Source organism: Psittacula echo (genome assembly GCF_963264785.1).
Source record: "Psittacula echo genome assembly, chromosome: 4".
In the NCBI taxonomy this organism is placed as follows: domain Eukaryota; kingdom Metazoa; phylum Chordata; class Aves; order Psittaciformes; family Psittacidae; genus Psittacula; species Psittacula echo.
Window position 1 is genome coordinate 104,052,883 of NC_137738.1, and position 23,105 is coordinate 104,075,987.

General features: G+C 38.3%; 1 protein-coding gene across 2 annotated transcripts in view; it reads left to right on the forward strand.

The window, feature by feature from the left end:
• The window catches only part of SUPT3H (SPT3 homolog, SAGA and STAGA complex component), a gene marked incomplete at its 5' end in the record, with an annotated part of 253,155 nt that extends 231,912 nt beyond the window's left edge, over positions 1-21,243 (forward strand). For both annotated transcript variants that reach the window (XM_080616207.1, XM_080616208.1), the window contains one exon: positions 20,115-21,243. In XM_080616207.1, coding sequence (XP_080472333.1) covers positions 20,115-20,156 — 42 coding nt within the window. In that variant the 3' untranslated portion in view covers positions 20,157-21,243. The remainder of the gene's footprint in view (positions 1-20,114) is intronic.
• Between the last annotated feature and the right edge of the window lie 1,862 nt (positions 21,244-23,105).

The window sequence follows — 23,105 nt, forward strand, 5'->3', positions numbered from 1 at the left end:
CCTGGTTTACTCACAAAGTAGCAGATTCGTCTAAGGCACACTTTCCTTTGGGATTGTCCATATGCAGCATGGTAGAGTCACAGAATCATAGAACTGAAAAGATCTGTAAGGTCATCAAATCCAACTTTTAACCCAGCACTGCCAGGTCCACCACTGAACTGTGTCCCTAAGCATCACATCTGCACTTCTGTTAAATACCTCCAGGGATAGTGACTCTGCCACCTGCCTGGGCAGCCTCTTCCAATGCTTGACATCCCTTTCAGTTAAGAAATTTTGCCTAATATCCAGTCTAAACCTCTTGTCCTGTCAGTTGTTACTTGGGAGAAGAGACTGACTCCCACCCTCAGTACAACCTCCTTTCAGGTAATATAGAGTGATAAGGTCCCCCCTGAGCCTTTTTTTCTCCAGGTTAAACAACCCCAGTTCCCTCAGCTGTTCCTCATAAGACTTGTGCTCTGGACCCTTCACCAGCAAGTCAAGGATGTGGAATATTATTTCTTTGCACAGCTTTACTGTAGCTATTAAAAGACAATCAACCAGAATAGGGCAATGGCAGACAGTGTTGCGTGTTTCAGTCTTTTGCGGTCTTGTTACTAAAGGAGAGTAATTTTGGTAGAAAGGCTTTGCTACTTTTGGGTAGCCATGTGTGTCCTTGATCAGAGGAGGGGGAAGGAGAGAAGGAAAACTCACAACCACCACAGAGTCAAAATAGTGTAACTGGTTTGAGCTGGCATAGCAGTGTTGGTGTGTGTTAACTCTTAGTAATATCATGCCTGAGGTTTCATTTCCAGTATCAACAATGAACGCTGTAATACAGGAGATGATCACATATGGCATCTGTCCAGGCCCAACTGGTTACAGTAGCAGGGAGTGGGTAAGAAGGTGAGGTTTCCAGTGGAAACAGGAGAATAATGCATTTCATTTTGAAGACTGTCATGTACATGTACCACTCCATCAGAGAATGTATTGATATGCTGGTGAAAACTGCAGTGACAAGGACATTTCTCCACAGATAATGATATATGTACCAGGTTCCTTGAATGTACCCATTGTAAATTCTTTTTATTTTTGCCATGTCTGTTTATTCTGGAGCTTGCTTTGTGATCCTTTTGCTGTTGCTGTCCTCCTACCCCTCTTCTCTCCTTATGTTGTGTAATTTGTATAAACAGTATAATTTTCTTTTCTTATTCCATGCAACCTTTCCATTTCCACCCCTCTACTTTCCTGGTACTTTCCTTTGCCAAATAGTCAAAGATTTTCTCAAATAGTCAAGATTCTTCTCAATTCCTATGTAAGCTATAATTTTATTCTATTATGAGTGAGCACTGCTTCTGCAGGCCTGGAACTGATTACTGTTTGCATATATCTAGCATCACCAGCCAGAGAGTCAAAGGCCAAAGAGACTTCTCGGAACCTTACAAGGTTTTCAAAATCACCTTGTTATTCTTCTCAGATTCCCCCTTTTGTTGGGAATTTCTTTTTTTCTTTTTTGTGTATCTGGAATTCAGAGACCAAGTTTATTCTTTGAAAAATTCTTGTAGATATTGATTACCTTCTTGAACAATCGAACACCTAAAATCTAATTTTAAATCAGCACCTATTTCCAGTCTTGGACATCCCAGGAAGTCATTGATTAGATCAGCATGAGCCCTGTCTCCTCTGTTCTGCAGTGTATTTCAGACTTTTGGATTGGCAGATCTTTGCTGGGAGGCTAAGAGCAAAGCTTTTGTGTGTTTTATGTTGGTACTTGGCCCTGGTTGGAACAAATGTTTTCATTGTTTTTGTAAAATTTCAGTGCTTTAGTTCTTCATCCCAGAAAGGAGAAATCGCAAAAAAATAAATCAAAAATAAACCAATCCTTTGGAAAGGTGAAAATATTAGAAGCAGAAAGAGGAGAGCAGTGTTGTGGGGGGTTTTTTATTAAAATACTAAAGAGAGGTTTGTGCTCTTCTGAAAGTGAATACTGAAATTTCTACTGATTGTTTTGCTCTTTATAAAAGGCATGTGCTACTCTTGTGTTCTGAAAATATGGGGTAATTAGGAACTGTGATATAGAAGAGGTCATACTGGCCAGTCTTCTGCCTTTTGACTCCTGGAAATGAATACTTACAGGAAATATGATTTGAAAGATAGAGAAAACTGTTGAACTAAGACTTAAATAGCTCTTCTGCTTTGTCAGTCACTTCCCTGAAGATCTCTGTAATAAATCTTGGTTTACCATGATCACTCATGCATTGACCTTTATATTCTCCAGGAAGTTTCCTCAAAAAAAACAAAGATATTTTGAAGTGACCACTGACCTAGCAATCTTCTTGCTGCTCTTTGCTTATTTCTTGGTAGTTTTTGTCCCATGCAGAAACATTTATTTCTGATAATGGTACTGCTGGTCTGGCAGCCACGAAACCCCTCAACTTTCTTAAGTGGTCTCATATGGAACCGCATGTCTCATTTTAAGTCTCCTTTAGCATAAAATGCTTAATTGACCCATATCTCTGGACTGGATAAGTGGATGCAAGTTCTGAAGATGTATTCCTATTCTTCTTCCTTTGGACAGTATATTGAAGGTCATTGACTGGAAACAAAGACTTAAATCAACTATCTTGATTGTCTCTAAAGTTTTGTGGAATAGCCATTTCTGCATTTTGAATTCTGATACTTATTATACTTTGCTGTCCTTTTTCCATGTCAGTGTCTCTCTTTGTCTTTTCCTGGCAGCTCTTCTTGAAGCCCTTTGTCTCTGACCTGGTCTTTTCAGGATGAGCCAGAATAACAATGTTGGTTATTTCCTAAACATAAGGATACCACTGAAAAAAGGAACTCTGTTTTCTGTATTGCCTTCTGATCACTGTCATTATTCTTTAGATTATGGATTAATACCCAGCTATTGCTCAACTAAATTAATTCCTGCAATTACTGTTCTCCTGAAGTGATTTCATCCTGATTTTCTATTCTCTACTGCTGCTGGCACAAGGTTCCTTAAAGTCAGGGGAAATTAGACTGTGACTGCTTTGCAAGTAGTACAAATAGGAGCAGATGTGTACAAGACAAATGTTTGGTGCCGACCCAACATGCACATGATGAGCATTTCAGTGGGGTTTACTTTCACTCTAGCACTAGGTCTAATCTGGCCCCGTTGACTGAATGCCTGTTAGTGGTTGGAGTGCATCTTTTGATTTGGTTTTATACAAAAAGAACCCAGTTGTGTGCTCTGAAATCATGCTACGGTGCAAACTGATGTGCAGTAAGTGGGGATGAATAGGAGATTTGTTTCAAAACCACGCCCCTGATCCAAACTAAAATGCTTCCATAGATGTATCCTTTGTACCTGACTCAGACATCTCAGTAAATCTAATAAAAGGCTTATCTGGATCAGCTGGTGCTTAAATATTTCTGTGCATGTGGCCAAAAAGGCTTCTTAACATCCCAATTGGACATGTTATTTTCACATTAATGTTACCATTATTGTGGAGACAGTCATAATTGCTGTTCTTGTAACTTGTATTTATGTAGAAAAGTAATACCAGAGAAATTCAAGTTAGAAATAAAACACAAGCAGATTAACAGTGGAACAATCTACCAAGTGAAGTTCTCTATTGTCTAATTCTCGATGTCTCCAAACGAAGGTCAGATGAATTTCTGGAAAACATGCTTTTGTTAAACTTGTTACTGGCCCAAAATAGGGGCAACTGGCTGAAATTCTGTGGTCTGTGGTACTCAGTAGGTCAGACTAGATGATCTAATTTTCCCTTCTGGCCTTAAACTGTATGAGTGTGAGCAATTCCCCTGGTAACAGGACACTTCTGTCCATTGGAAACTGCAGGATCAAGCTGTCACCAATAGAGAACATTTGCTATTCTGCCATCAAATTAAGAATTTAATTTTAGGATATCACATTGTGTCCTGGTTTATGATGCAGAGTTTTGTGTAAGCAGGGAAATAAAGCCCCACCACCTAGACTGTGATTTAGATTAGGGCAACTCTGTATTGTAAACTTAGCCTTTGGTATTGCTTATCACAATTCAGATTCAAAATCAGAGCTAGAATAGGACTTTGATTTAGAGTTTCAATGTCAGGAAGGTTAACGGTTATTGACAGCTTTAGGAATGAAATGTCAGGGAGGAAATTAGAGCAAACATGCATCATGAGCCAGCACACAGCATGGATGGTTTTAATAGACACGGCAGATCTTCTGTAGTGATGCCTCTATTAATAGTGCAGTTATCACTGCTTCCAGATGGTGTGTTGTAAACACACAGAGCTTTTGCAGGGACCTATAATTTATCCTGATCCCTTCCTCCTCTGGATTCACCCAGAAGGAAAGCAAGTGGTACCACAGCCCACCCCAACTGGTTTGGGTTTTTTTGCCAGGAAGTGTGGCATGGGGGCAGGATTACATCTGGGGGTCCATAAAGCCCACCAACAGAGACTGCTCTGAGTTGTTAGTGAGCAAGCTATCCGCTGCTGTTCTTAGCTGCTTCCTTCCTTGTACTGGGCTGTTCCATGCCCCATATTAGAAAGCAGGTTGCAGCTCCTTTGCAGCCATTTTAGACCCTCAATCTGACTCTGTGTTTTTGGGTTTTTTTTCTTTTTCTTTATATCAACATTTTATTAACTGAGTACACATCAATTCTCAATGAGTCTCACTCAACCACTGCAAAATCGTCATTTCAGATAAACACTTGGACAGTTAGGAAATGGGAGATATTTTTAGTTGTATTCTTGACAAAGTGTATTCCTTGATAAATCGATAAAGTGCTCTAGTCTTCACAGTAAGTATGGGTTTGAATACATTTGAGAAGTAGAAAAATAAAAGGTGTCTCCTACAGAAGAAATCTGCAGAAAAAAAATGTTTTTCTCTTCCTATCTGCTAATATAAAGATGCAGCACTGTGAAGAAACATGTCTCAAAATATACTGAAGTGGTATAATGTTCTTTTCAGAAATCTCAAATCTTAGTGCTTCTAAGAAGAAGGAAAATCAAATGGCAATTTAAAAAAAATTCCTCGTAGATGCATTAAGGAATTTTACACTTCTCAGTTTAGATCCCTGGGTTACTTAGAAAGCGTATATGTGAAAGAATAAAAGGTATCCACTTTTGGTCTTTGATTTTACAAAAAGGAACAACATGCATTACCAGTGTATTTCTTTGCTCTGTCTGTCTTATACATTTGGTAGATAGGAGTGGGAAAAGAAAGAAGGATCCAGCTTCTTCTAAGCTCTGTTTGGGTATTTCGCAAAACCAACTGTGGCACCTTAAACCTTGCTTTCATCAAGAAGATGGCAATTCAAAATATCTGAATTTTGGATAGTATAGCAGCATGTTTCTTCATATCTCACTTTTTTGTATTTGTAAGTAAACACACATGATTTATAGAATATTTTATTCCATTTTTTTTGACTTTGCCGTTCACCTCTTTGACCTAGAAAATCTAAAGTGCCTTAATAACCAGTGTCCTTATTAGAAACTTACTATGTGACTCTTTTTGGAATGGCAAGTTGAATATGTGGCATAGTGTAAGGAATTTTGATGTAATTTGTTTAGAGAGGCTGTTGCTTGACAAACCTTTTCTGAACAGGCTACATGGTAACTGAGAAATTGGAAGTCTTGAGGCTGGATAATGGACAATAGATGCTTTCACTTCTGTTGCCTGTTCAAATCCAATCTGTCAAAGATTGAAAATTGTTCCCTTTTCATACTGGGCAAGTGGCCTGTGAGTAATTAGTTGGTTGACTCTGCCTGGTGCCTGATTAAAACTTGCCCACAAGACAGAAACGCCACCCCATTTGGCACCTTGTCTGGTTGCTTCAAAAGCCAAAACTGAATCAGCAACTATCTTTGCTATATTCTTTTCCAGACCAGGACTGAAATGTTTTATTGTGCAGTGTGGAAATGCTTGTGTTTTGTTGTCCCCAGTTTTGTGCTCTGTAACGCCTGTCAGAAGTACTACATGTTACATAGCAAAAATGCGTTGTTTCCTGGGGATGGCTGAATTTAATCCCCCTACGGAGTGCCAGGATCAGTGGTTCACTCCATCAACAGCTCTCCTCAAGGAATAAATATCACCCCAAAACACACTCCTCACTATTTCTGCATTTACTAAGAGATATGTGAGGCTTAATCATGAATTTTGAGTTGACTCATGCCCAGCTAAAGACAAAGGAAGGAAATATTACAGCAATTAAGCGACACCACATTATCAAGAAAAAATAGAAGCTTGCTAGAATGGCTCATGAGTCTCAGAGCAGAGCAAACCTATGGGCCATGATTTCTGGGGCAGCACCTCAGCCTTTCACAATGGGAACATTTCCACAAAGGTGAATCGAGCAATTTCTTCAATGGACTAGGCATAAATATGCTTCTCTTTGACATGAAGGTGGCATGTGCCTTTTTTTTTCCCTCTTCCTCCTGCTTTCTTTTCCCTAAGCAAACTGAGTAATTACAGCCAAAAGAAAAAAGAAAATTGCATGCTTCACTTACATTAATATCCAAGACTGAACTTAAGCTTCTTGGAAATATGAAAACTCCTTCAAGCTTTTGAGGGCTCTGCGCCTTGAATGCCAATTGCTGGCTACTCCAAATTGGTGTTTATGATCCTACTACTCCTACACACAAACACTGAATTTCTCTTGCATGCCCAATGTCCTTTTTGGTATTGCCAAAACTCTCTGTCCTACAACTCTCATAAGCAGTAGATTCAGTTTTCTCTAGTTTCTACATTGACTGCTAATACAGCTGTAGAGCTAAAAGCTGTTTGGGAGACAATGAAGTAGGTTTTGGATGGAATTATATCAAGACAGAGAAGACCTTCACTTCTTTACAGAGGAGATAATTTCAGCAAAAGACAAAGACCTGAAGAAACAAGGTTGGAAAGAAAAGCAGCAGAGAGAGAGGTGGCTTACATAAGAAGGGAGAGAGGGCTGGGAAGCCAGGGTGGGTAAACTTGAACTGAGGGCAAAAAGATAAATAGAAGGAAAGATTTAATTAAGGTTAAAAAGCATAGAGTAGGTAATAAAGTAAAACAAAAAAATGTTGTTGTGAGGAAGAGGAAAAGGTGAACAAGAAAATATGTTGAAAGAAAAGAAGTTTTCAGGTTATTGAAGAATATCTTGTAGGTTCTGAGTGCACATTTTAGAAAACTGAGAGAGAAATTATAATGAAAAACCAAAGAAGAAAGAAGAAAAGTTTAAGTAAATATTATTTAAGGTCTACTGAAAGTTTTAGCCACATTGCTCCTGGTGAAATGACCAGGAGTGAAATAGCAAAGATCACTTGTTGGCTTTCAAAATCTCAGCAGTGGAGTTTATAGTGTAGAAATGTTAAGAGATTATATTACTACTGTGCAATAATATATAATAACTAAAGGCAAAATATACAAGCTAGTATCTATGTATGTTACAAATATTGACTAGCATGAAGAAGCATAATGGTCCAGTTATAAACTAAGTATAGAGTAACACAGAGGGTTCCATACCTTGTCTAAAACCAAAAGTGTAGGAAAATAGGCAAAATGTGTTTGGTTTTGTGTGTGTGTGTGTGGTTTTTTGTTTGTTTGTTTTTTGTTTGTTTTTTTACACAAATTTGATGTTTGTTTGGGTTCTTTTTTATTTTGAAGTTTACTGCTTTTGAGATAGGACAATTACATGTTTTGAGAAAGGAGTGGTTGATGTGAGGAAATGCCTCAACTACATATTGAACTCTTGGAAAGTAACACCTTCATTCATGCTGGCATCCAAATAGCACCAACATCCAAAAAAAATTATCAGGATTTATGAAAGGACAAAGCATCCTGAGTTCACCTAGGGTGATGGACTCATTTGAACCAGACTGTAAGCATGACAAAATGGCGCTTTGGAGCCCTATGATCTCTTGAAGATACGATTACCATTACAGGTGTTAAACATTTGGAAATACAACTCTGACCTTTTAAAATTCTAGCTGTGTTTCTAAGTCCATTTTAGTTGTAGTTGTTATTACCTGTTGATAAAAGCAATACAAAATATGGGGCAACAGCTCAATTATTCACACAAAGGCTATCTGTTACAAAGGTGTACCTGTGGTGCTGTGTATATGGCTATGTACCTATGTCTAAAAAAATAGGTCTGAGCCCCACTGAGCTGCTTCAGATACTTCTGCTCTTAAAATTATCATTTTGTGTGAGAGAAGATTTTCCTTCCTACCCTTAAGGATTAGTGGGAGAAGGTGTTGAACTCACCATCTGATGCAGCATGAAAATCTGCTGTAATCTCTACTGATTTAAGCTATTTTTTTCCTTTTCACCATGTTAGCATCTGAAGCCTAGTATGGCTTCTTTTGACCACATAGTCCAGAGTATTGCACAGTACTCTAGTAAAACGAGAAGCTGAAGAGTCAAAATCCTCACCATAAATGGGCTACAATGGTGCATATTCCTGCTCTGTACAATGAAAATCATCTTGTTCATTTACAGTACGTGCTGATGGAGGCTTCTGTTGCAGTATCATTTACAGCCGTGTTGTCTTTGTAGATGCCTTCCACAATGTGAGAACACTGATGAATGGAGGGGGAAGGGGCCGACCTTCCATTTGCCATATGGAAAACATCTGTAATGGGCAACATAGCTCTCTAAAGAAATGCGTTGCTGTTTCTTCAAAGTGTTACATAGAGAAAAGGTATCAACTTGAATTTTAACCGGGGCTGACTGTCCCAGCCTCTAGAGCCATTTACCGTAATACCAAAGTATTCTTTTACACAAGACAGGCAGTAATGTTTTTCACTGTCTCACACAAAAAGAATGTAACATCAACTGCAAAAGTATAGAGTAGTCAAATGCTCCAAAAATAAAACAAAAGAAACAATATCATGCCCTTTTATTGTGGCCCCTTAACTCTAGTCCTCTGAGAACAGTGCTGATTGATGTCAGTGATGCAACCTAAAAATTAATGTCAATTACCCAAAACAAAATGCACAAAAGCGACGTTAAGGGTCTGATTTCAGGCCAAAAAACCGAGGAAATTCAGAGCTACTGGACAGCCAAAAACCTGGATTTGACATTCCCATTTTACCAACAGCCATTCTGCTGAGGGGAGAAGGAGAAACAAAGAAAAAGGGAATTATACACCATTATAATAAATAATGTGACTGAGACAGCACGCTTTCTTTTTGCTGAGGTCCAGACCCACTGGGCCCCATTAGCTTTAAGACAAGGAACTCCAATGTGTTCTGGGTTTGGAGCTCAGTAACCCCTCCACCACTTTTCTGCTCTTTTTTAACACAAATTCTTTCATTGCTTTAGTAACAATAGCCTTTTTAATTACTGTAAATGAAGAGTTAGGTATGAGACCTAATTTACAGTAATTATTTGCTGTTCTTGTATTTCCAGCCATCGGAAGTGGGGGTGTTGCTATCAGCATGATTAGCACATGTTATGTATTTAGTGCAATAATTGCACATCCAAACGGGATCTACCCCGCACTCTTTGATAAATGAACATGTAGTAATCGAGATGTTCTGGTGTCAGCATGCACACAAATCAAAATGTTCTAACATCAAAGAAGTACTCATGAAAAAATTTCGTACAGGATTTAAATATTCCTCAATGTTATTAAAAAAATATGGGCTGCAATATTATGAAAAGCCCTTGGTGGAGTTACAAGCGGGTAATCCATCACCCTATTCGTAAGCCTCTATTTAATGACTGAACAATGGCAATCAGCCAGAAGAATCTCATGGCCTGGCTGGTTTGTTTTCAGACAAGTATCAGTTTTATAAATGTGCATATAAATGTATGTCTTCTGTAAAATTGGATACAAAAGAAAACATATGAGATGTGGTACTGAAGAAGAGAGAGCTTGATGTGATAGGTCAGACCACGAACCTACCAATGTTAGTGGCATTGGTCTGTATTGGCATTGCAAAGTAAGTTTTATTTAAGTATGCCATAGCAAGTATTGTGTGTGAGTCTATGGAGAAGGAGTGTAGTATGAAAGTTCAGAGTCCACCTAGTTATTTCGTTTTCTTCACAAAGTAAATTTTATCACCCCCTCTAAACACTAATCAATGAGAAGCAACCAAAAGGAATATTTAGTCAAATCTAGGAAGGACATTTTTGAATTCTGCTCTTCTCAGTAACCATCCAGTGTCTCTAGGATGGCACATTTTGCCATTGCAGACAAGGAATAGACAGAAAAACATTTGGAAAAATTATAGATAACCTAAGCCACACTTTGGAGGGACTAGAAGTCTACCTTGACTTGTGAACCAGCTTTTCCAACATATGAATGTGGGTATAATGTTATTTTAAAAGTATAATGTAAAATGAAGTCTGGGCTTCCTTGGGATCCCAAGTTTCTTGGTACATCCTTGCAGCTCATAACTTGCCAGAAACTCTTTGAAGGTCCAGATATGTGAAGGAGTCTTTCTGTCCTGCAGTTGGCCACTGGGAAGAGACCCAAGTCCTGGGACAGCAGAACCAGTCTCTGCAGCGTGCATGGTGATTAGGAGGAGGCTGTGCTTTTTATGTGTCCCCACTTGCTCATTTACAAATGAAGCCACCCACAGCTGAGCTCTTCATATGCTCAACATGTTTTGGCATTGAGATCCTAATTGCAGGCTGTTCAGGAGATAGTGAGCAGAGACACTATCACACTAGACCAAATCAGGAGATCTGGTATTGTTCACAGATGACCAGATCATTCTTGTTATCAATTTTTTTAACTTCTCTTATTTGCTTTGCATATACTGAAAAAAATCTGTTCTTTGCACGACTTTCTTTTCCACATCCTCATGCTTAGATCTGGCTTGAATGGGATAAATGCCTCATTACTTTGGTGGAGCTGGCCAGTACTAAAATTGGTTGTTACTTAAGGGGGGAGCATCTTACTGTGATTATCGCCAATTAGAAGTAAAGTGTTAACTATTCAAAGGAATTAACTGCTCTGCTTTATGTATTTTACAGGCATATTGCATTCTTTGAATAAGGAGTAGGACATCCTACATATAATTAAAGAATAACCTTTAATTGCCTTAGTTACATATGCTTCCTGTCATCAAACAACTGTACCAATATATGCCTAGATTAAAGTTCAAATTAGGGATGGAGCTTTGTTTTGAAGTATAAGGACATTTGGCTTTCATACTTAATGGACCATTTTTTGTTTAGATTTGATCCTGGTCTTCAGAGTTTCAGGAGGGACCAGAAAATGTATTTTGATTCAGGGCTATTTCTAATATAAATGTCATAAAACCTCATAATGTGTAATAATTCATTCCTTTGCTAGAGTACTGTTTTAACTGGTTAAACTGCCTCAGCACTTGGATTTTTTTCTCCAGCGTGTTGCAGAAATAGGTGTGAAAGATCGATTGGATGCCATTCTGCAGCCTAATCCTACATAATTTATTCAGTTCTACCTGAGAGAAAGGTCCAAATGTATGTTCTTCTGGTTTTAATCAGTCCAACTACAATTGACTCAACTTTTGCCTGAACAAGGAGTGAGTAAAAACTGAACGAGAGCTTCAAGATTTGGCTCTTGTTCATTAACCTCAGGGCAGACTTCATTTTGTATGATTTTTAAGCTATTAAAATGTTGGTTGGCTTCCATTGAGCTCAGATGCCTAATATCACCAAATAATTACGTGTACATGATGAAATGAAAAAACAGGCATGTAGTCTCCAAACGTGCGTTTCAGTCTGGGTGGCTGAAATGGCTCGTAACACTCAATGCATGAAAATGGGGTGGATTGAATAAATTAGCAGAATCACAAAAGGAAACCACTATAGGAAATAGTTTTACACGTGTAATCACTGAAATACTCTAGTGAATGTGTCAATCTGTACTACATAAATATATTTGTTTATAGACATGCTCTGTATTAGCTTCCACTCTTTCACAGCACTTTGCCAAACAAAATCCCACTAGAAGTAGGATGTTCGCACCCGAGTAGGAGTTTCTTGGATAAATATTTTTTCTATATTGAGACCAAAACCACTTCTACAAATTTCAGACTTTGATTGAAATAGTATATTTCTTTTGCCCCCCCCCTTCCCCTTTTTTTTTTTTCCCTTTTTCCTTTTTATTTTTCCTTCCCATATCCTCCACTGGCAACCACTGATGCATTACCTTAATTCCTCTTACCTCCCACCGCTCCGGTGAGCAGGCGCCCCACTGCAGACAGAGCACGTCAGTCAGTAAGGAGCCTGGCTAGAAGTGGCCGCACCCGAATGCCGCCACCAGCAAAGGGCCTCGGAGCCTGAGAAAATTCCTCTGTTTACAGACTGACTCTGCCCTGCGTTGTTGGTTGGGTTCTCATTTCCCCAGTGAAAGCTTCCTTGAATCAGAGGGAGAACAGCGATGCTATGGTCTCTGCAGAGAGCACTCACAGGATGTTTTTCAGGGGGTGGAGGAAGAGAGGTATGTTGCAAAATGTCCTTCTCATTAGAGTTTCAATGGTTTAAGAAAAGAATGTAGGTGAACTGCCTTGTTTTGCTCAGATAATTGGATTTATTTCAAAGTAATACCCTCTCTTTCTATCCAGTAACTGCCAATTTCAGCATCCATTTCTGTACATCTGGTATTTCAGCTGTTACAATGGAAGTTATAATGTAATGAAAATAATAATTATGGATTAGCATACAGTGTTTTCAAAATGCCATGTATTAGTTCTGTAATCAAGCAATCCTCAAAAAAGGTTTTCAGCGAGTGATAGTATTTCTGTTTCAAAGGCAGGGGAAATTGAAACACAGAGACATTAAGTGGTTTGTCTGAGGCCACACAGCGAGTAAGTGTCAGAGCTGGGAGCAGAGCCCAGCCCTGGCTCCTGCCCTTGTACTCAGACGACTGTACCACACCATATTGTTTCCAAATAAGTTTGCTAAAAATCGTATGCTGAGCTCATGAGGAGTAGTGACATGGAGGAGGAATTTAACCCCTTCTGTCACTTCCTACAGAAGAAGAACCTGAGCCTCTACAGCAGTAGAAAGAAACCTTAAAAAGACAAGAAAAGCCTTCCTTGGCGAGAGGGAGCCATCCAGGTTATTTCATGCTGAATTACTCTCAGGTTGAAGGAGATTTTATTATTAGTGGTATATTTTCACATGGGAGTGCTGTGACCGTTCACTGCCCTTGAGTCATAAACCAGAGTTTTCAGTATCTAACCATCCCTGAAGTCTTTTCTTTGTATGTCTCAAAGCTTCTAGCTTTAACTTCATTCTCAGACATAATAAAGTTGCCCGCATACATTATTACTAAAGCAGCAAGTTGAGACACATCACAAAAGGAGACATTGGCCTCCAAGCAACTCAAAGTATTTTGACCAGTTTGATGACATAAGGCATTAAAATTATTAGAGAACTAATTGTGATGCTCATGAGGAGATTGGGGATACTCGGGAACCAATGCATTTCCATTGCAATGGAGGGATTGACCTTTCCCAATTACACTGGGGTCCAACAGGTTGTACCCATCAAGGTTTGGTGGTTCATGGAGACTTGCTGTCTCCAGGGCATGTCATAGGCAGACAGTTATGGACCATTAGACCCACAGCAATAACTTGCTGGGTTTTATCTTGCTGTGCAGGAGAAACAGCCTGCTCCTTTGGACCAGGGAAGGCAGGTGGTGGAGCTCAGCTACAGGTTTTGCAGCCTGGGGGAAGGAATTCCTGTCTCTGACTGTGAACAGAGAGCAGCATGAGGTTGAGTAGGGCACAGAAGAGGAATTTATATCAGTGTGCTAAGCAGTGTCGCCTTTTCTCAAACAATTAAAAAGGGTTTCTAGCTCTCAGACAAATAAAGCCTATTAAATTTGGTGGCAATGATGGGAAGAACTTTGTGAAAATATGTTTGTTTTGCAAAGCTGGCTGCCAAGTATTGTTTTATAGTTCAATTTTTTTCTTCGTTCTCCACTGTTTACCGTACCCTCTGAGAAACTTAAAATGGTCTCTCTCTCCCTACCAATTTTGTTCTTTTTTTTTTCCTGGCAGACATTGGTACCCCCCTCCCACACCCCGGTTCTTGCTGCAACAGAAGCCATGATCCTTTTGCCTTATTTTTTTTTTTATAATACCAACCCAGCCCTGAGAACAGTGTTTGCTAGTTAACTGCTGTATCGCAAATTTGGCCAAATGAGCTGAAGGACAGCAGTACAAACCCTACATTTTGTTCTCCTTCCACGGCTAATAACACATGAGGTGTCTGAGAAATACATTTGGCCCTTGTTTTTCAGAGATCCTATGTCTCCATTGGCCTTGGGAATGTCATTATTGCCAGCGGCAGAGAGCAACTGTATAAAAAAGTTGGGTAGCTGAGATCTAGACTATGTTCTTTAATAGACTTGGATAATATATCCTGGATATATCCTGTTCCAGGGCACAGCAGCATGGTTTTATGTGATTATTGAAAAAGTTTACACCATTGGCATATAAAAGGTGAATCAAAGCCCAGAACTGACTTTGCTGGAAAGCATTTTGGTACAAGCTGTTGAAGGCTTGTTTACTGAAGCAGTGCTTTTATCAGTGTGCGATGTCTGTGGCTACCTACATAAAGCGTGCTGATGATCTTGGTCACCTTCCTGGACAGCAGCTTATGACATGAAAGCTGCTGCTGTTGCCGTTGTCCCACTGGATGCCTGAAGGCTCAGGGAAGAGACCTAGGGAACAGACCTGAGGATCAGAGTGGTTTGTTGGTGTTTCTCACACCTAACTGTAGTGTCTCTGGGGCTAGCTTAAGTACAAATGTGGTTGTGCTTCCAGAGGGACCATCACTGTATGGGTAAATGGATGCTATAACTTTCAGCACACCAGTCTGACCTTATCATAATGAAATCTGTGGGATTTCATGAATACAGCAGGGCAGATCATCCAAAGCATCATAATCTACTAAACCTGAGTGTTCACAGATACGTATTTGGGCTTTGCTATTCACTATTGACCATGTACTACACATTATATACACAAAACGTTCCCTCACCCTCTGAATAATATCAGGCATCTGTGCTTTGACTACTGATTAAAGATGGGTTTATAGATTTAGAGCCTTCAGTGCTGCTATTGTTTAAAATTGGAGAGAGAATTATCCATTATATTTCTTTTGTAACATGTATGCACTTTTAATAAGGAGAGTTTATATCCACATGAATTTATTTAAAATTAAACAGAAGCAACTAATTCTAAACAACATATGGATTGTCTTCTTATAACAATGCTGCTTATACTTTGCATCTTAAACTAATTGTTATTTATTTTAATCTCTAAATAAGATGACACTTCTTTGCATATGGTTTGTCTATGCAGGCTGGGAAAAATTAAAGCAGTAAACTTTTAATCACAGAGGGTTTAATGTAGGTGTTTGTAGATGTACAAAGAGCTATGAATTTGTCCAGGACAACTTGTTTGATATTATGGAGAACTAATGAAATTTCAAAGTTAACATTCCCCAAATAAAATGGAAAGGAGACACAGGGAGAAAGGAGCAGATTTAAAATTAGAGAATCTTCGTGGTTTATGGGTTCCAGGTTATTTGGAATGGAATGAAAGTTAATGCTACATCCTTTTTTCCATCCTGCCAGCCAGTGTCTGATCCAAGAATGTCTCTTATTTAAAGGGCAGGGCTCCCTCCACTGTTCTTAAATAAAGGCTTTCACTGTCTGAGATCCAATCCACTCTGATATTCACAGTAACATTGTAAGACTGCACGAAGATAATTATTTAATGGAAAGAAGTTTTGCGTATGATTCCTCTATCAGAAGTCTGTTCAAGTCATATGGTTCGATTTACATTTATGCAAATGTGAGAGTATAGAGTAAAATTACCAAAGGAGGAAAGGACTGTGCCATGTCACAAACAAGATGTGCCTATTTGTGTTTATGTTTGCTAATGAAGTTCAGCCAGGACTTGCTCTTTGATTCTGATGTCTCTGTCTTCCATTCCACTTTATGCATTGTAATTAAACCACTTGCCCACACACATACAAGAGGACACCGAGAAAGGGAGACTTCAAGTTTTAAAAATGCTATACTGTAACTTGCTTATACAGGACTTATAGTTTTTAAGTGATACAACAGATCTGTGGTATGACATTGTGCCTTAGTTTTAATGTAAGCTGAACTCCTGGCTTAAATCAGTGGAGGATTTGGCCCAATAAACTTTAGTGTCTAGAATGCCCACTGGAGATGTTTTATCCTAGACTTTCCAAATTTTATTCTGAATAAGAATTAAACATCAACCCATGCAGAAATCACAGCTGTCTTTCTCCTGTCAAAATTAATCTTTCTCATCATGCTCCAGCTATGGAATTATGCACTAGTGTGAACTATTAACTGGAAACCATTTCTAGCCAAGGTGCCTGTTCAGAAGTCTTAGTTTTCTAACCTTATGTGTTACCTAATTGAGGAGTACTCGCATCTTCACATTTGGCTGGGACTTGTTTCTGTACATCACAGCTTCAGTATATCTTGTGTTAACAAACACAAGATATATTATTCTATATTATTATATAATTGGTCCTAAGAACATTTCAGTAAGCTGTTCCGTTTTGTGTGACCTTCTGTGGGGGTGGGACTTTTGCTGCCATCTTCATATAGTGCTACCGCTACAGATGAGACATGGGACCAAAAAATAAGAGTGGAAAATTGATGATTTTTCATGAAATTTGAGTTGCTGGTTGACTAAGGCCTATTGTTCCAGGTTGCTTTTTTAAAATGTTAATTTTCCTTTCTTTCAGCAAACTGAGGGCAAAGCATGATCTTTCATGTCAGGTGACTCACAGCAGTGAACACTGGCTCATCTTTTCTGCTTCATTGTACCTCCTTTCAGACTGTTGGAAAAAAACCCTACCTTCATTTACTAAATAATGATAGCTTTCCCAAGAAGATCTTTATATCAAAATCCAATGTGCTTTAATAACTTGAAGGAGCAATATTTTCAAAGCAGGGTTCCCATATTATAGGTAAATAGAGGATGCCTGTGATGCCATGACGAGATCCTTCACGGGGTGCCTAAATTGGTTGTCCTTTCACCTTCATCAAGGTCAGAGAAGGGGGATGCAAAATCTTGTCATATGATAGCAAGGGGCAAGAAATGTTTCTGTGAGAGCTGAACTGGCCAAATAAGGTTATACCAACATTTCAGATCTTGGAATCTTTTCTGGGAAAGTGAACTATGTAACTTCTGCCAAGCTGGGTGATTTCCCATGTCTAAAAGGTGGTCCTTTGGCCACCTGCACACACAGTGGGTACAGTAACAGGCTGACAGACCTTCAACCATGGCAAATAGCCTACAGAAGAAAAAAAACAAAGCACAGTCTGGTAGACAGTAAATTTTGAGAAGGAGCACACATAAAATGCAGTAGATGCTTTTCCAAAACGAGCTCCAGGATTGACCATGCGCTTTCGTTATCTCTTGATGTTGGGCTTTATAGCAAGACATTTCCAGCAAAATACATACAGCAATGGCTTACCATTTTAATCCCACATCAAGAGTCTGCATCATCCTCTATCTGTAATTCTGAGCCAAGTAATCATATTTTTAAAAAACATTGGGTACTGCCAAAGTGACATAAAGCACCAAGAAGCATCATCTAAAACCTTTATGTTATATCAAACCATGTTAAATGACTGCCACATACATAGAAACTTTCTTGCAAGGGCATATACACATGCAAGTTTCATAAAAAACATCTTGCTCTTCCTCTTCGCAGTTCTTGGCATGTAAAGATATGTCTTTTAGTATCACAAATTCAGCTGTATAGATCTTAAAGATATATAACTCAGAACTATGGGATGACTGTAAAATAGTTTTGCTATGCACAAAAGCATTTTGGAGGTTGACCTTTATTATCTGGTAATGTATCGAAATAAGAATTAAGTGTTATCTTGTTATGGAATGGGATGAATCAAACTCAACTCCTCTGAAATACCGATTTTCAAAACAGTTACCTTTAAGCTGAGGTTGAAGGTAAAGATTGTTTCTGGGTATAATGCTTCAATTTATGGCTAAATTCCGTAATAAAATATGCATATATCAGAATCACTTTCTCTTGCTTGGGAAGGAAAAAAGTGTTGTTTTCATTATTGCTGAACTTCAAAATGTCTTAAGGAATTTTGTTGGTCCTTTCCAAAGAAACTGAACTTCAGGCAGAGATTAAAGCAGAGGAAATTTCAGCCCAAGGGCAAATGTTTCAGAAAGTTTAAAGTATGTGAAACAGCGAGTTAAGTAGGAAATAGTTTTCAATCCTAACTATAGCCACACTAGTTATAATGTATGGCTAAATATAGACTCATGGGTGTGTCCAACTTTCTGAAGGTGTTACCCTCTCTCCTCTGAAACTTGCTTCTAAAATGACCTTTTCAGGGGTAAAACTAACTGTATGATATTGCCCATGTTGGAAAATGTTAAACTTCATTATTTCCCAGGTGAGCCCAGCCAAGCCCAACTTTGCTTTGCAACCAAAATTCCTTTTGAAAAATTCAACCTTTTATCTTTCATGTGGATCCAACTTGGGTTCATTTATCTTCAAGCAAACTGCACAATAGCCCTGAATATTTTGTTTATGTGTTAAAGGTTGTCACTTCAGTTACAAAGCTCTGTATAAATATGGGGGTCAATTTGCTAAAAACATTACTTTTGCATAGACTTCAAAATGCCAACCATAATGGTTTGGGCAAGCTGCAGATCCAAACTCCCTTGGACTTGCTGCTTGTGGTTGTGGGAATATATTGGATCCTTTCAAAATTATTGGCTAGTCTGTTTTTGTGCATTTTGTGTTTGGATATAGAGTCTTTGGATTTCTTTTTTGTTTTGTTTGTGGTGATACTGTCATGTCTGATGACTGGCTATATATCCCAGACCTAATACTCTGCTCTTTGGCTTTAATGACATATACTGCTAGGTCGCTACATTGAAGTATGATGTCAGCGTCAAGAATGCTGTAATGAACATCTTGTACATACTTCCTTTTGCATATTCAGTGTCTGTAAATGTCTCTCGGAATACATGCTTGCTGGTTTTGAAATTATCTCCCTACAATTAGGTATAAATACTATTTATATACAAAGTTGTTTGAGGTTATCCTTTGCTCTTAATGGTACTTTTCTAATTCTATTTTAAGAGAGGAGAAATTGATCTTTTTGAAATTAATTAGGAAATCGGTAGAGCCACTAAAAATGGTAGTTATATATGGCACTTCCTAAGTGCTTGAACTTAAGAGGTAAAAAATAATCTGACGCACTAAATTTAATAAAATAGATGGCTATATTTTCATTTTTGAAACTGAATGACTGCTGAAGGTGAACCAAATAAAGCAAAAGTATTTGCACTCCTTCCCTTTTTGAAGCTATCATTAATATCACAAAAAAAAAAAAAAAAAAAAAAAAAACCAAACCAAAAAACCCCAACCATTTTTAAACTGAGAATATCCCCTTAAAATATAGGGTTTCCAGCATGCCTGGCGTAAAAAGGTATAGTTTCCTATATTGATTCAGGAAGAGATGTTAAAAATGTATGAAACATATTTTAGTGAGACATTGTCACAGGATCTTTTAAAATTATTTTCTCAAATGCTATTTAACTCTTGTGTTTCTTTAGCATTGGAAACACTTGATGCCAGGTTACAATATGTGGGATATCAAATTATTTTGTGCTGACCAGAGGGTCTTTAAGATTAATTTGGTTTTGGAGAGTGGGGATTATACCAGTGTCTGTTTACATAGCTTTAGACTCAGACTATATATTAAGTTTGGAAAACTGTAATTATTCAGTAATTTATAGACTATTAAGGTAGGTTAGAAATGATTATTGAACATAGTGAATAGAGAACACATGCTTAGAAGGGACAAACAGATTCTGCATAATAGTGTATTTTTGGCATCATCTATTTTGCAGGCAATTAACAAAATAGGATGTTGCATTTTTGCATATCTCTTGCTCTCCTGAAATAGTCGCTAACCACTTGTTAACCACACTGATTTTTTTATAGGCAAAGTGGTTGCTCATAGCTTCCCCACCAGAAATGTTCAGATTAAGCATGCTATTAGATTGCAGCCAGAATAGTCTACAAAACAGGAAGAAAGCCTTGCCTTTCTCTCTGCCTTCTTCCCTCATTTAAGTTGATGTGATAATTCATTACAGATTTTCTCTTTCTTTGACAGAGTGCCTACCGCAGAAATGGGATGACTTTTCTCGCCTGCTAATATGGATGTGGCTGCAGCAACAGGAAAGACAGTGTAATATTAAGGTGATTTTCTTTTCCCCTCTATGGAAGGGAAAAAAAAATACAAGCTCCGATGTCTCCGTGTACCAGTGAGTGGGCTGGTTTGTTGTGACTATCTGCTGGCTGACTCTGTCTCTTTTTCCAGCCCCCTCAATCGTTATTCTTGTTTACTAGCTGGAACATTTAGCTAATTAATGGCAGGATGTTTGGGATAGGGTGTAGGTGGACAAGAATGCAGATCAGACAATGCTGAAGTTTGCAGGGGACTTACTGCTGTCAGCCTCTTTCTGAAATGCAATGTCATTTTTCTTTAAGTCTTTGGAAGCCTGTATGTTCTCCTAGAGTTTTTTTTTTTTTAAAGCAGGATGAGGCAGAAAGAGGCCAGAGATAGACTGGGTTATATAGGTTTTTCAAGGTTATTAAAAGGTTATATGTGTTTTCCTTATGATCTTTACTGAAAGAAAAACTGTTTTCCACAATTTTCCACTATTTTTCACTGATTCCTCCGCCTCATTTTGAACTGTTCAGATAGGGCAATCCAGTTTAATCCAATGAGGAGCTTTTTTATGAGAGTAATAGCTAGTTCAGATCCAAAGATACTCAGAAAAAAAAAGTTCAGATTAACTGTACTTTAGCAGTTAGAGACTTTTCTTTTTGCAGACCCAAGGATAGGCTAAATCAGCCCCAAATTCCAAGTATTTAAGTCTCCTAAGGCTCAAGCCATCAGTGTCTGAAATCAAGGAGAGCCTTTGCAGTGATTTGGCACTGGATTGGATCCCTATTCATAAAAATGCATCCTAAAGTACTTAAATAGCTGTGTCTGTCTCAGTGCTTGTAGGCAAAGGCTTAACGCTATGTACTTGCTCAGCATTTGCTGCAGGAAGCAGATGTTGTCTCTGTTGTTGACAAAGGCAGCATTACTGTTGGATTTGGTTAAAGAAGAAATGGGCTTTTTGCCTTTTTTATATTTTAGTTCATGTTGTTTGTTTTCAGATTTATTTTTTAAATCTCAGTCCCTCCTTCTATGCTTCTTCCCCATCCACTGCTCCTCCAGCCTTCGCTGGCCTCAAAAGTACATTCATTTCTTCCCATAAAAACTGTACAAATATAGAGCTAACCACGATGATGCTTGACCAGAGAAAAGGGCTCATGCTTCAGCCCATCATCAGGATATACAAGCATGGACTACTTGTATCCCTGTGGTACCCCTTGAGCCCGGGGGGTCTGCTCCAGCCACTCTAAGCCCAGCCTTGAAATCTAACTTAAACCCCAAATTAATACAAAGTACTGAAGATATCATGAGGAGATAGCAAAATATCACTTGTATATAGTTCACTTGTATATAGTTCAGCCATCCTCTTTTGTGCTTAGTATGTGAGGTCTTAATTTTTACTTGTACTGTATGCTCTTGTTGTCATTTGTAAGTGGTTTTGTTTCTCTGCTTTTCTGGACCTGCTTACAAAATCTTTAAAAATACATATATATTTTAAATAAACAGAAAAATGCTGCTTCTCTTTACAGCCAAAATATTGTAAAAGTGAACTTTACACGTCAAATATTACTGCCATTCATAAATTGCTTTTTTGTTTTACCTACTTAACGCTTCTATTTTCTGGAATTAATCTGTGTGTAAAGGCCTAAAGTAATGTGTACAATGCAGTGTATTAAATGAAGGAGGGAAGTTTTCTGATGTTTCATCTGTGCTTCTTGAAATATATGATTAAACTTTTCTTTTTATCATCACTCTTATTTTTTTTGGCGTCCTTAATCATAGAAAATTATATGCTTGCTGCAAACATCCAGACTTTTTAAAAGGACACCAGCATTTATTGTATTTGGTTTCGATGTGCAGGGATAGAGACAGAAGAAACCATTTCAGCCACTGGGCACTGGAATCAAAATAGTTTCTGTAGCTATATCTCTCCCAGGTTTTACATTTTAAAATATGCATAAGCAGGAAAAATACTGGCACTTACTTTTTACTGGTCTACTTAAAGTCCCAGAGAATGAAGACTCAACATACATTTCTCTCAGAAATATGACAGATCATGTTTTTGTTGGTCTGCTGTGTGTTTGTCTATCTTGAACAGTCTGACAGGCAATTATTTATAAAATCTGGGTTTGCCCAGTAAACCCATATAATAACCTTTCACTTCTCTACACAAGTCAGAGAGCTGAATTTAGAGTAAAACAAGGTGGGTTATGTGTCCCTATCTTGCACTAACCAACTTTATTCTTATTTTGGGAAGTAATCGCTTTTTTCCTTCATCTTCAGGGCTGTTCAATTTAAACCACAAAAGTGACCACTAGGACTTGTGCTGCGTACAGAGTGTGTCCTAGCACCACTTTATGTGCTGCAGAAGCAGAAGTGTATGTTTAAGCTGGTACTACACATTTTATCTTAAACTTTTTCTGTACTGTAAGTATAAAAACCAGTTTGAGATTCAATTAATGACTATGTACAAATAACTTTGTGCTTGTGTAATTTCAACTTGAAGAACCTTAGCAAGGATTTATAGTAACTGAATCAGTTTATGCTGATTATTTAACATCAGTTACCCGAAGAAGAGAAACAGAACCAATTTCAGTAGGAATAAGACTCCGTAGCACTTAAGGACATGGGGGTTCTGCGCCATGTCTTCCTTGCTGTATGGTTATACTACCTAGCTTTTTGACTTCTTAGTCCAGCCATCCACAAAACAGGGATAATAATTCAGCTTGAAAATTGTTCAGAGGTGAGGGAGCCACAGCACAGATTTCTAATGGGGCTTTGTCTCATTTCCTGACCTGTCCTTCCTCAGGCTTTCTTCTGAGAAAATAAAGCCCTTAAAACACTCCTGCCTTCATCTGGAAATGAGGAGAAGCTGACAGTGCTCCATATTTCTCCAAAGACACTGAGGACCTTGCAGAATTTGCCCCCCTGGGTTTC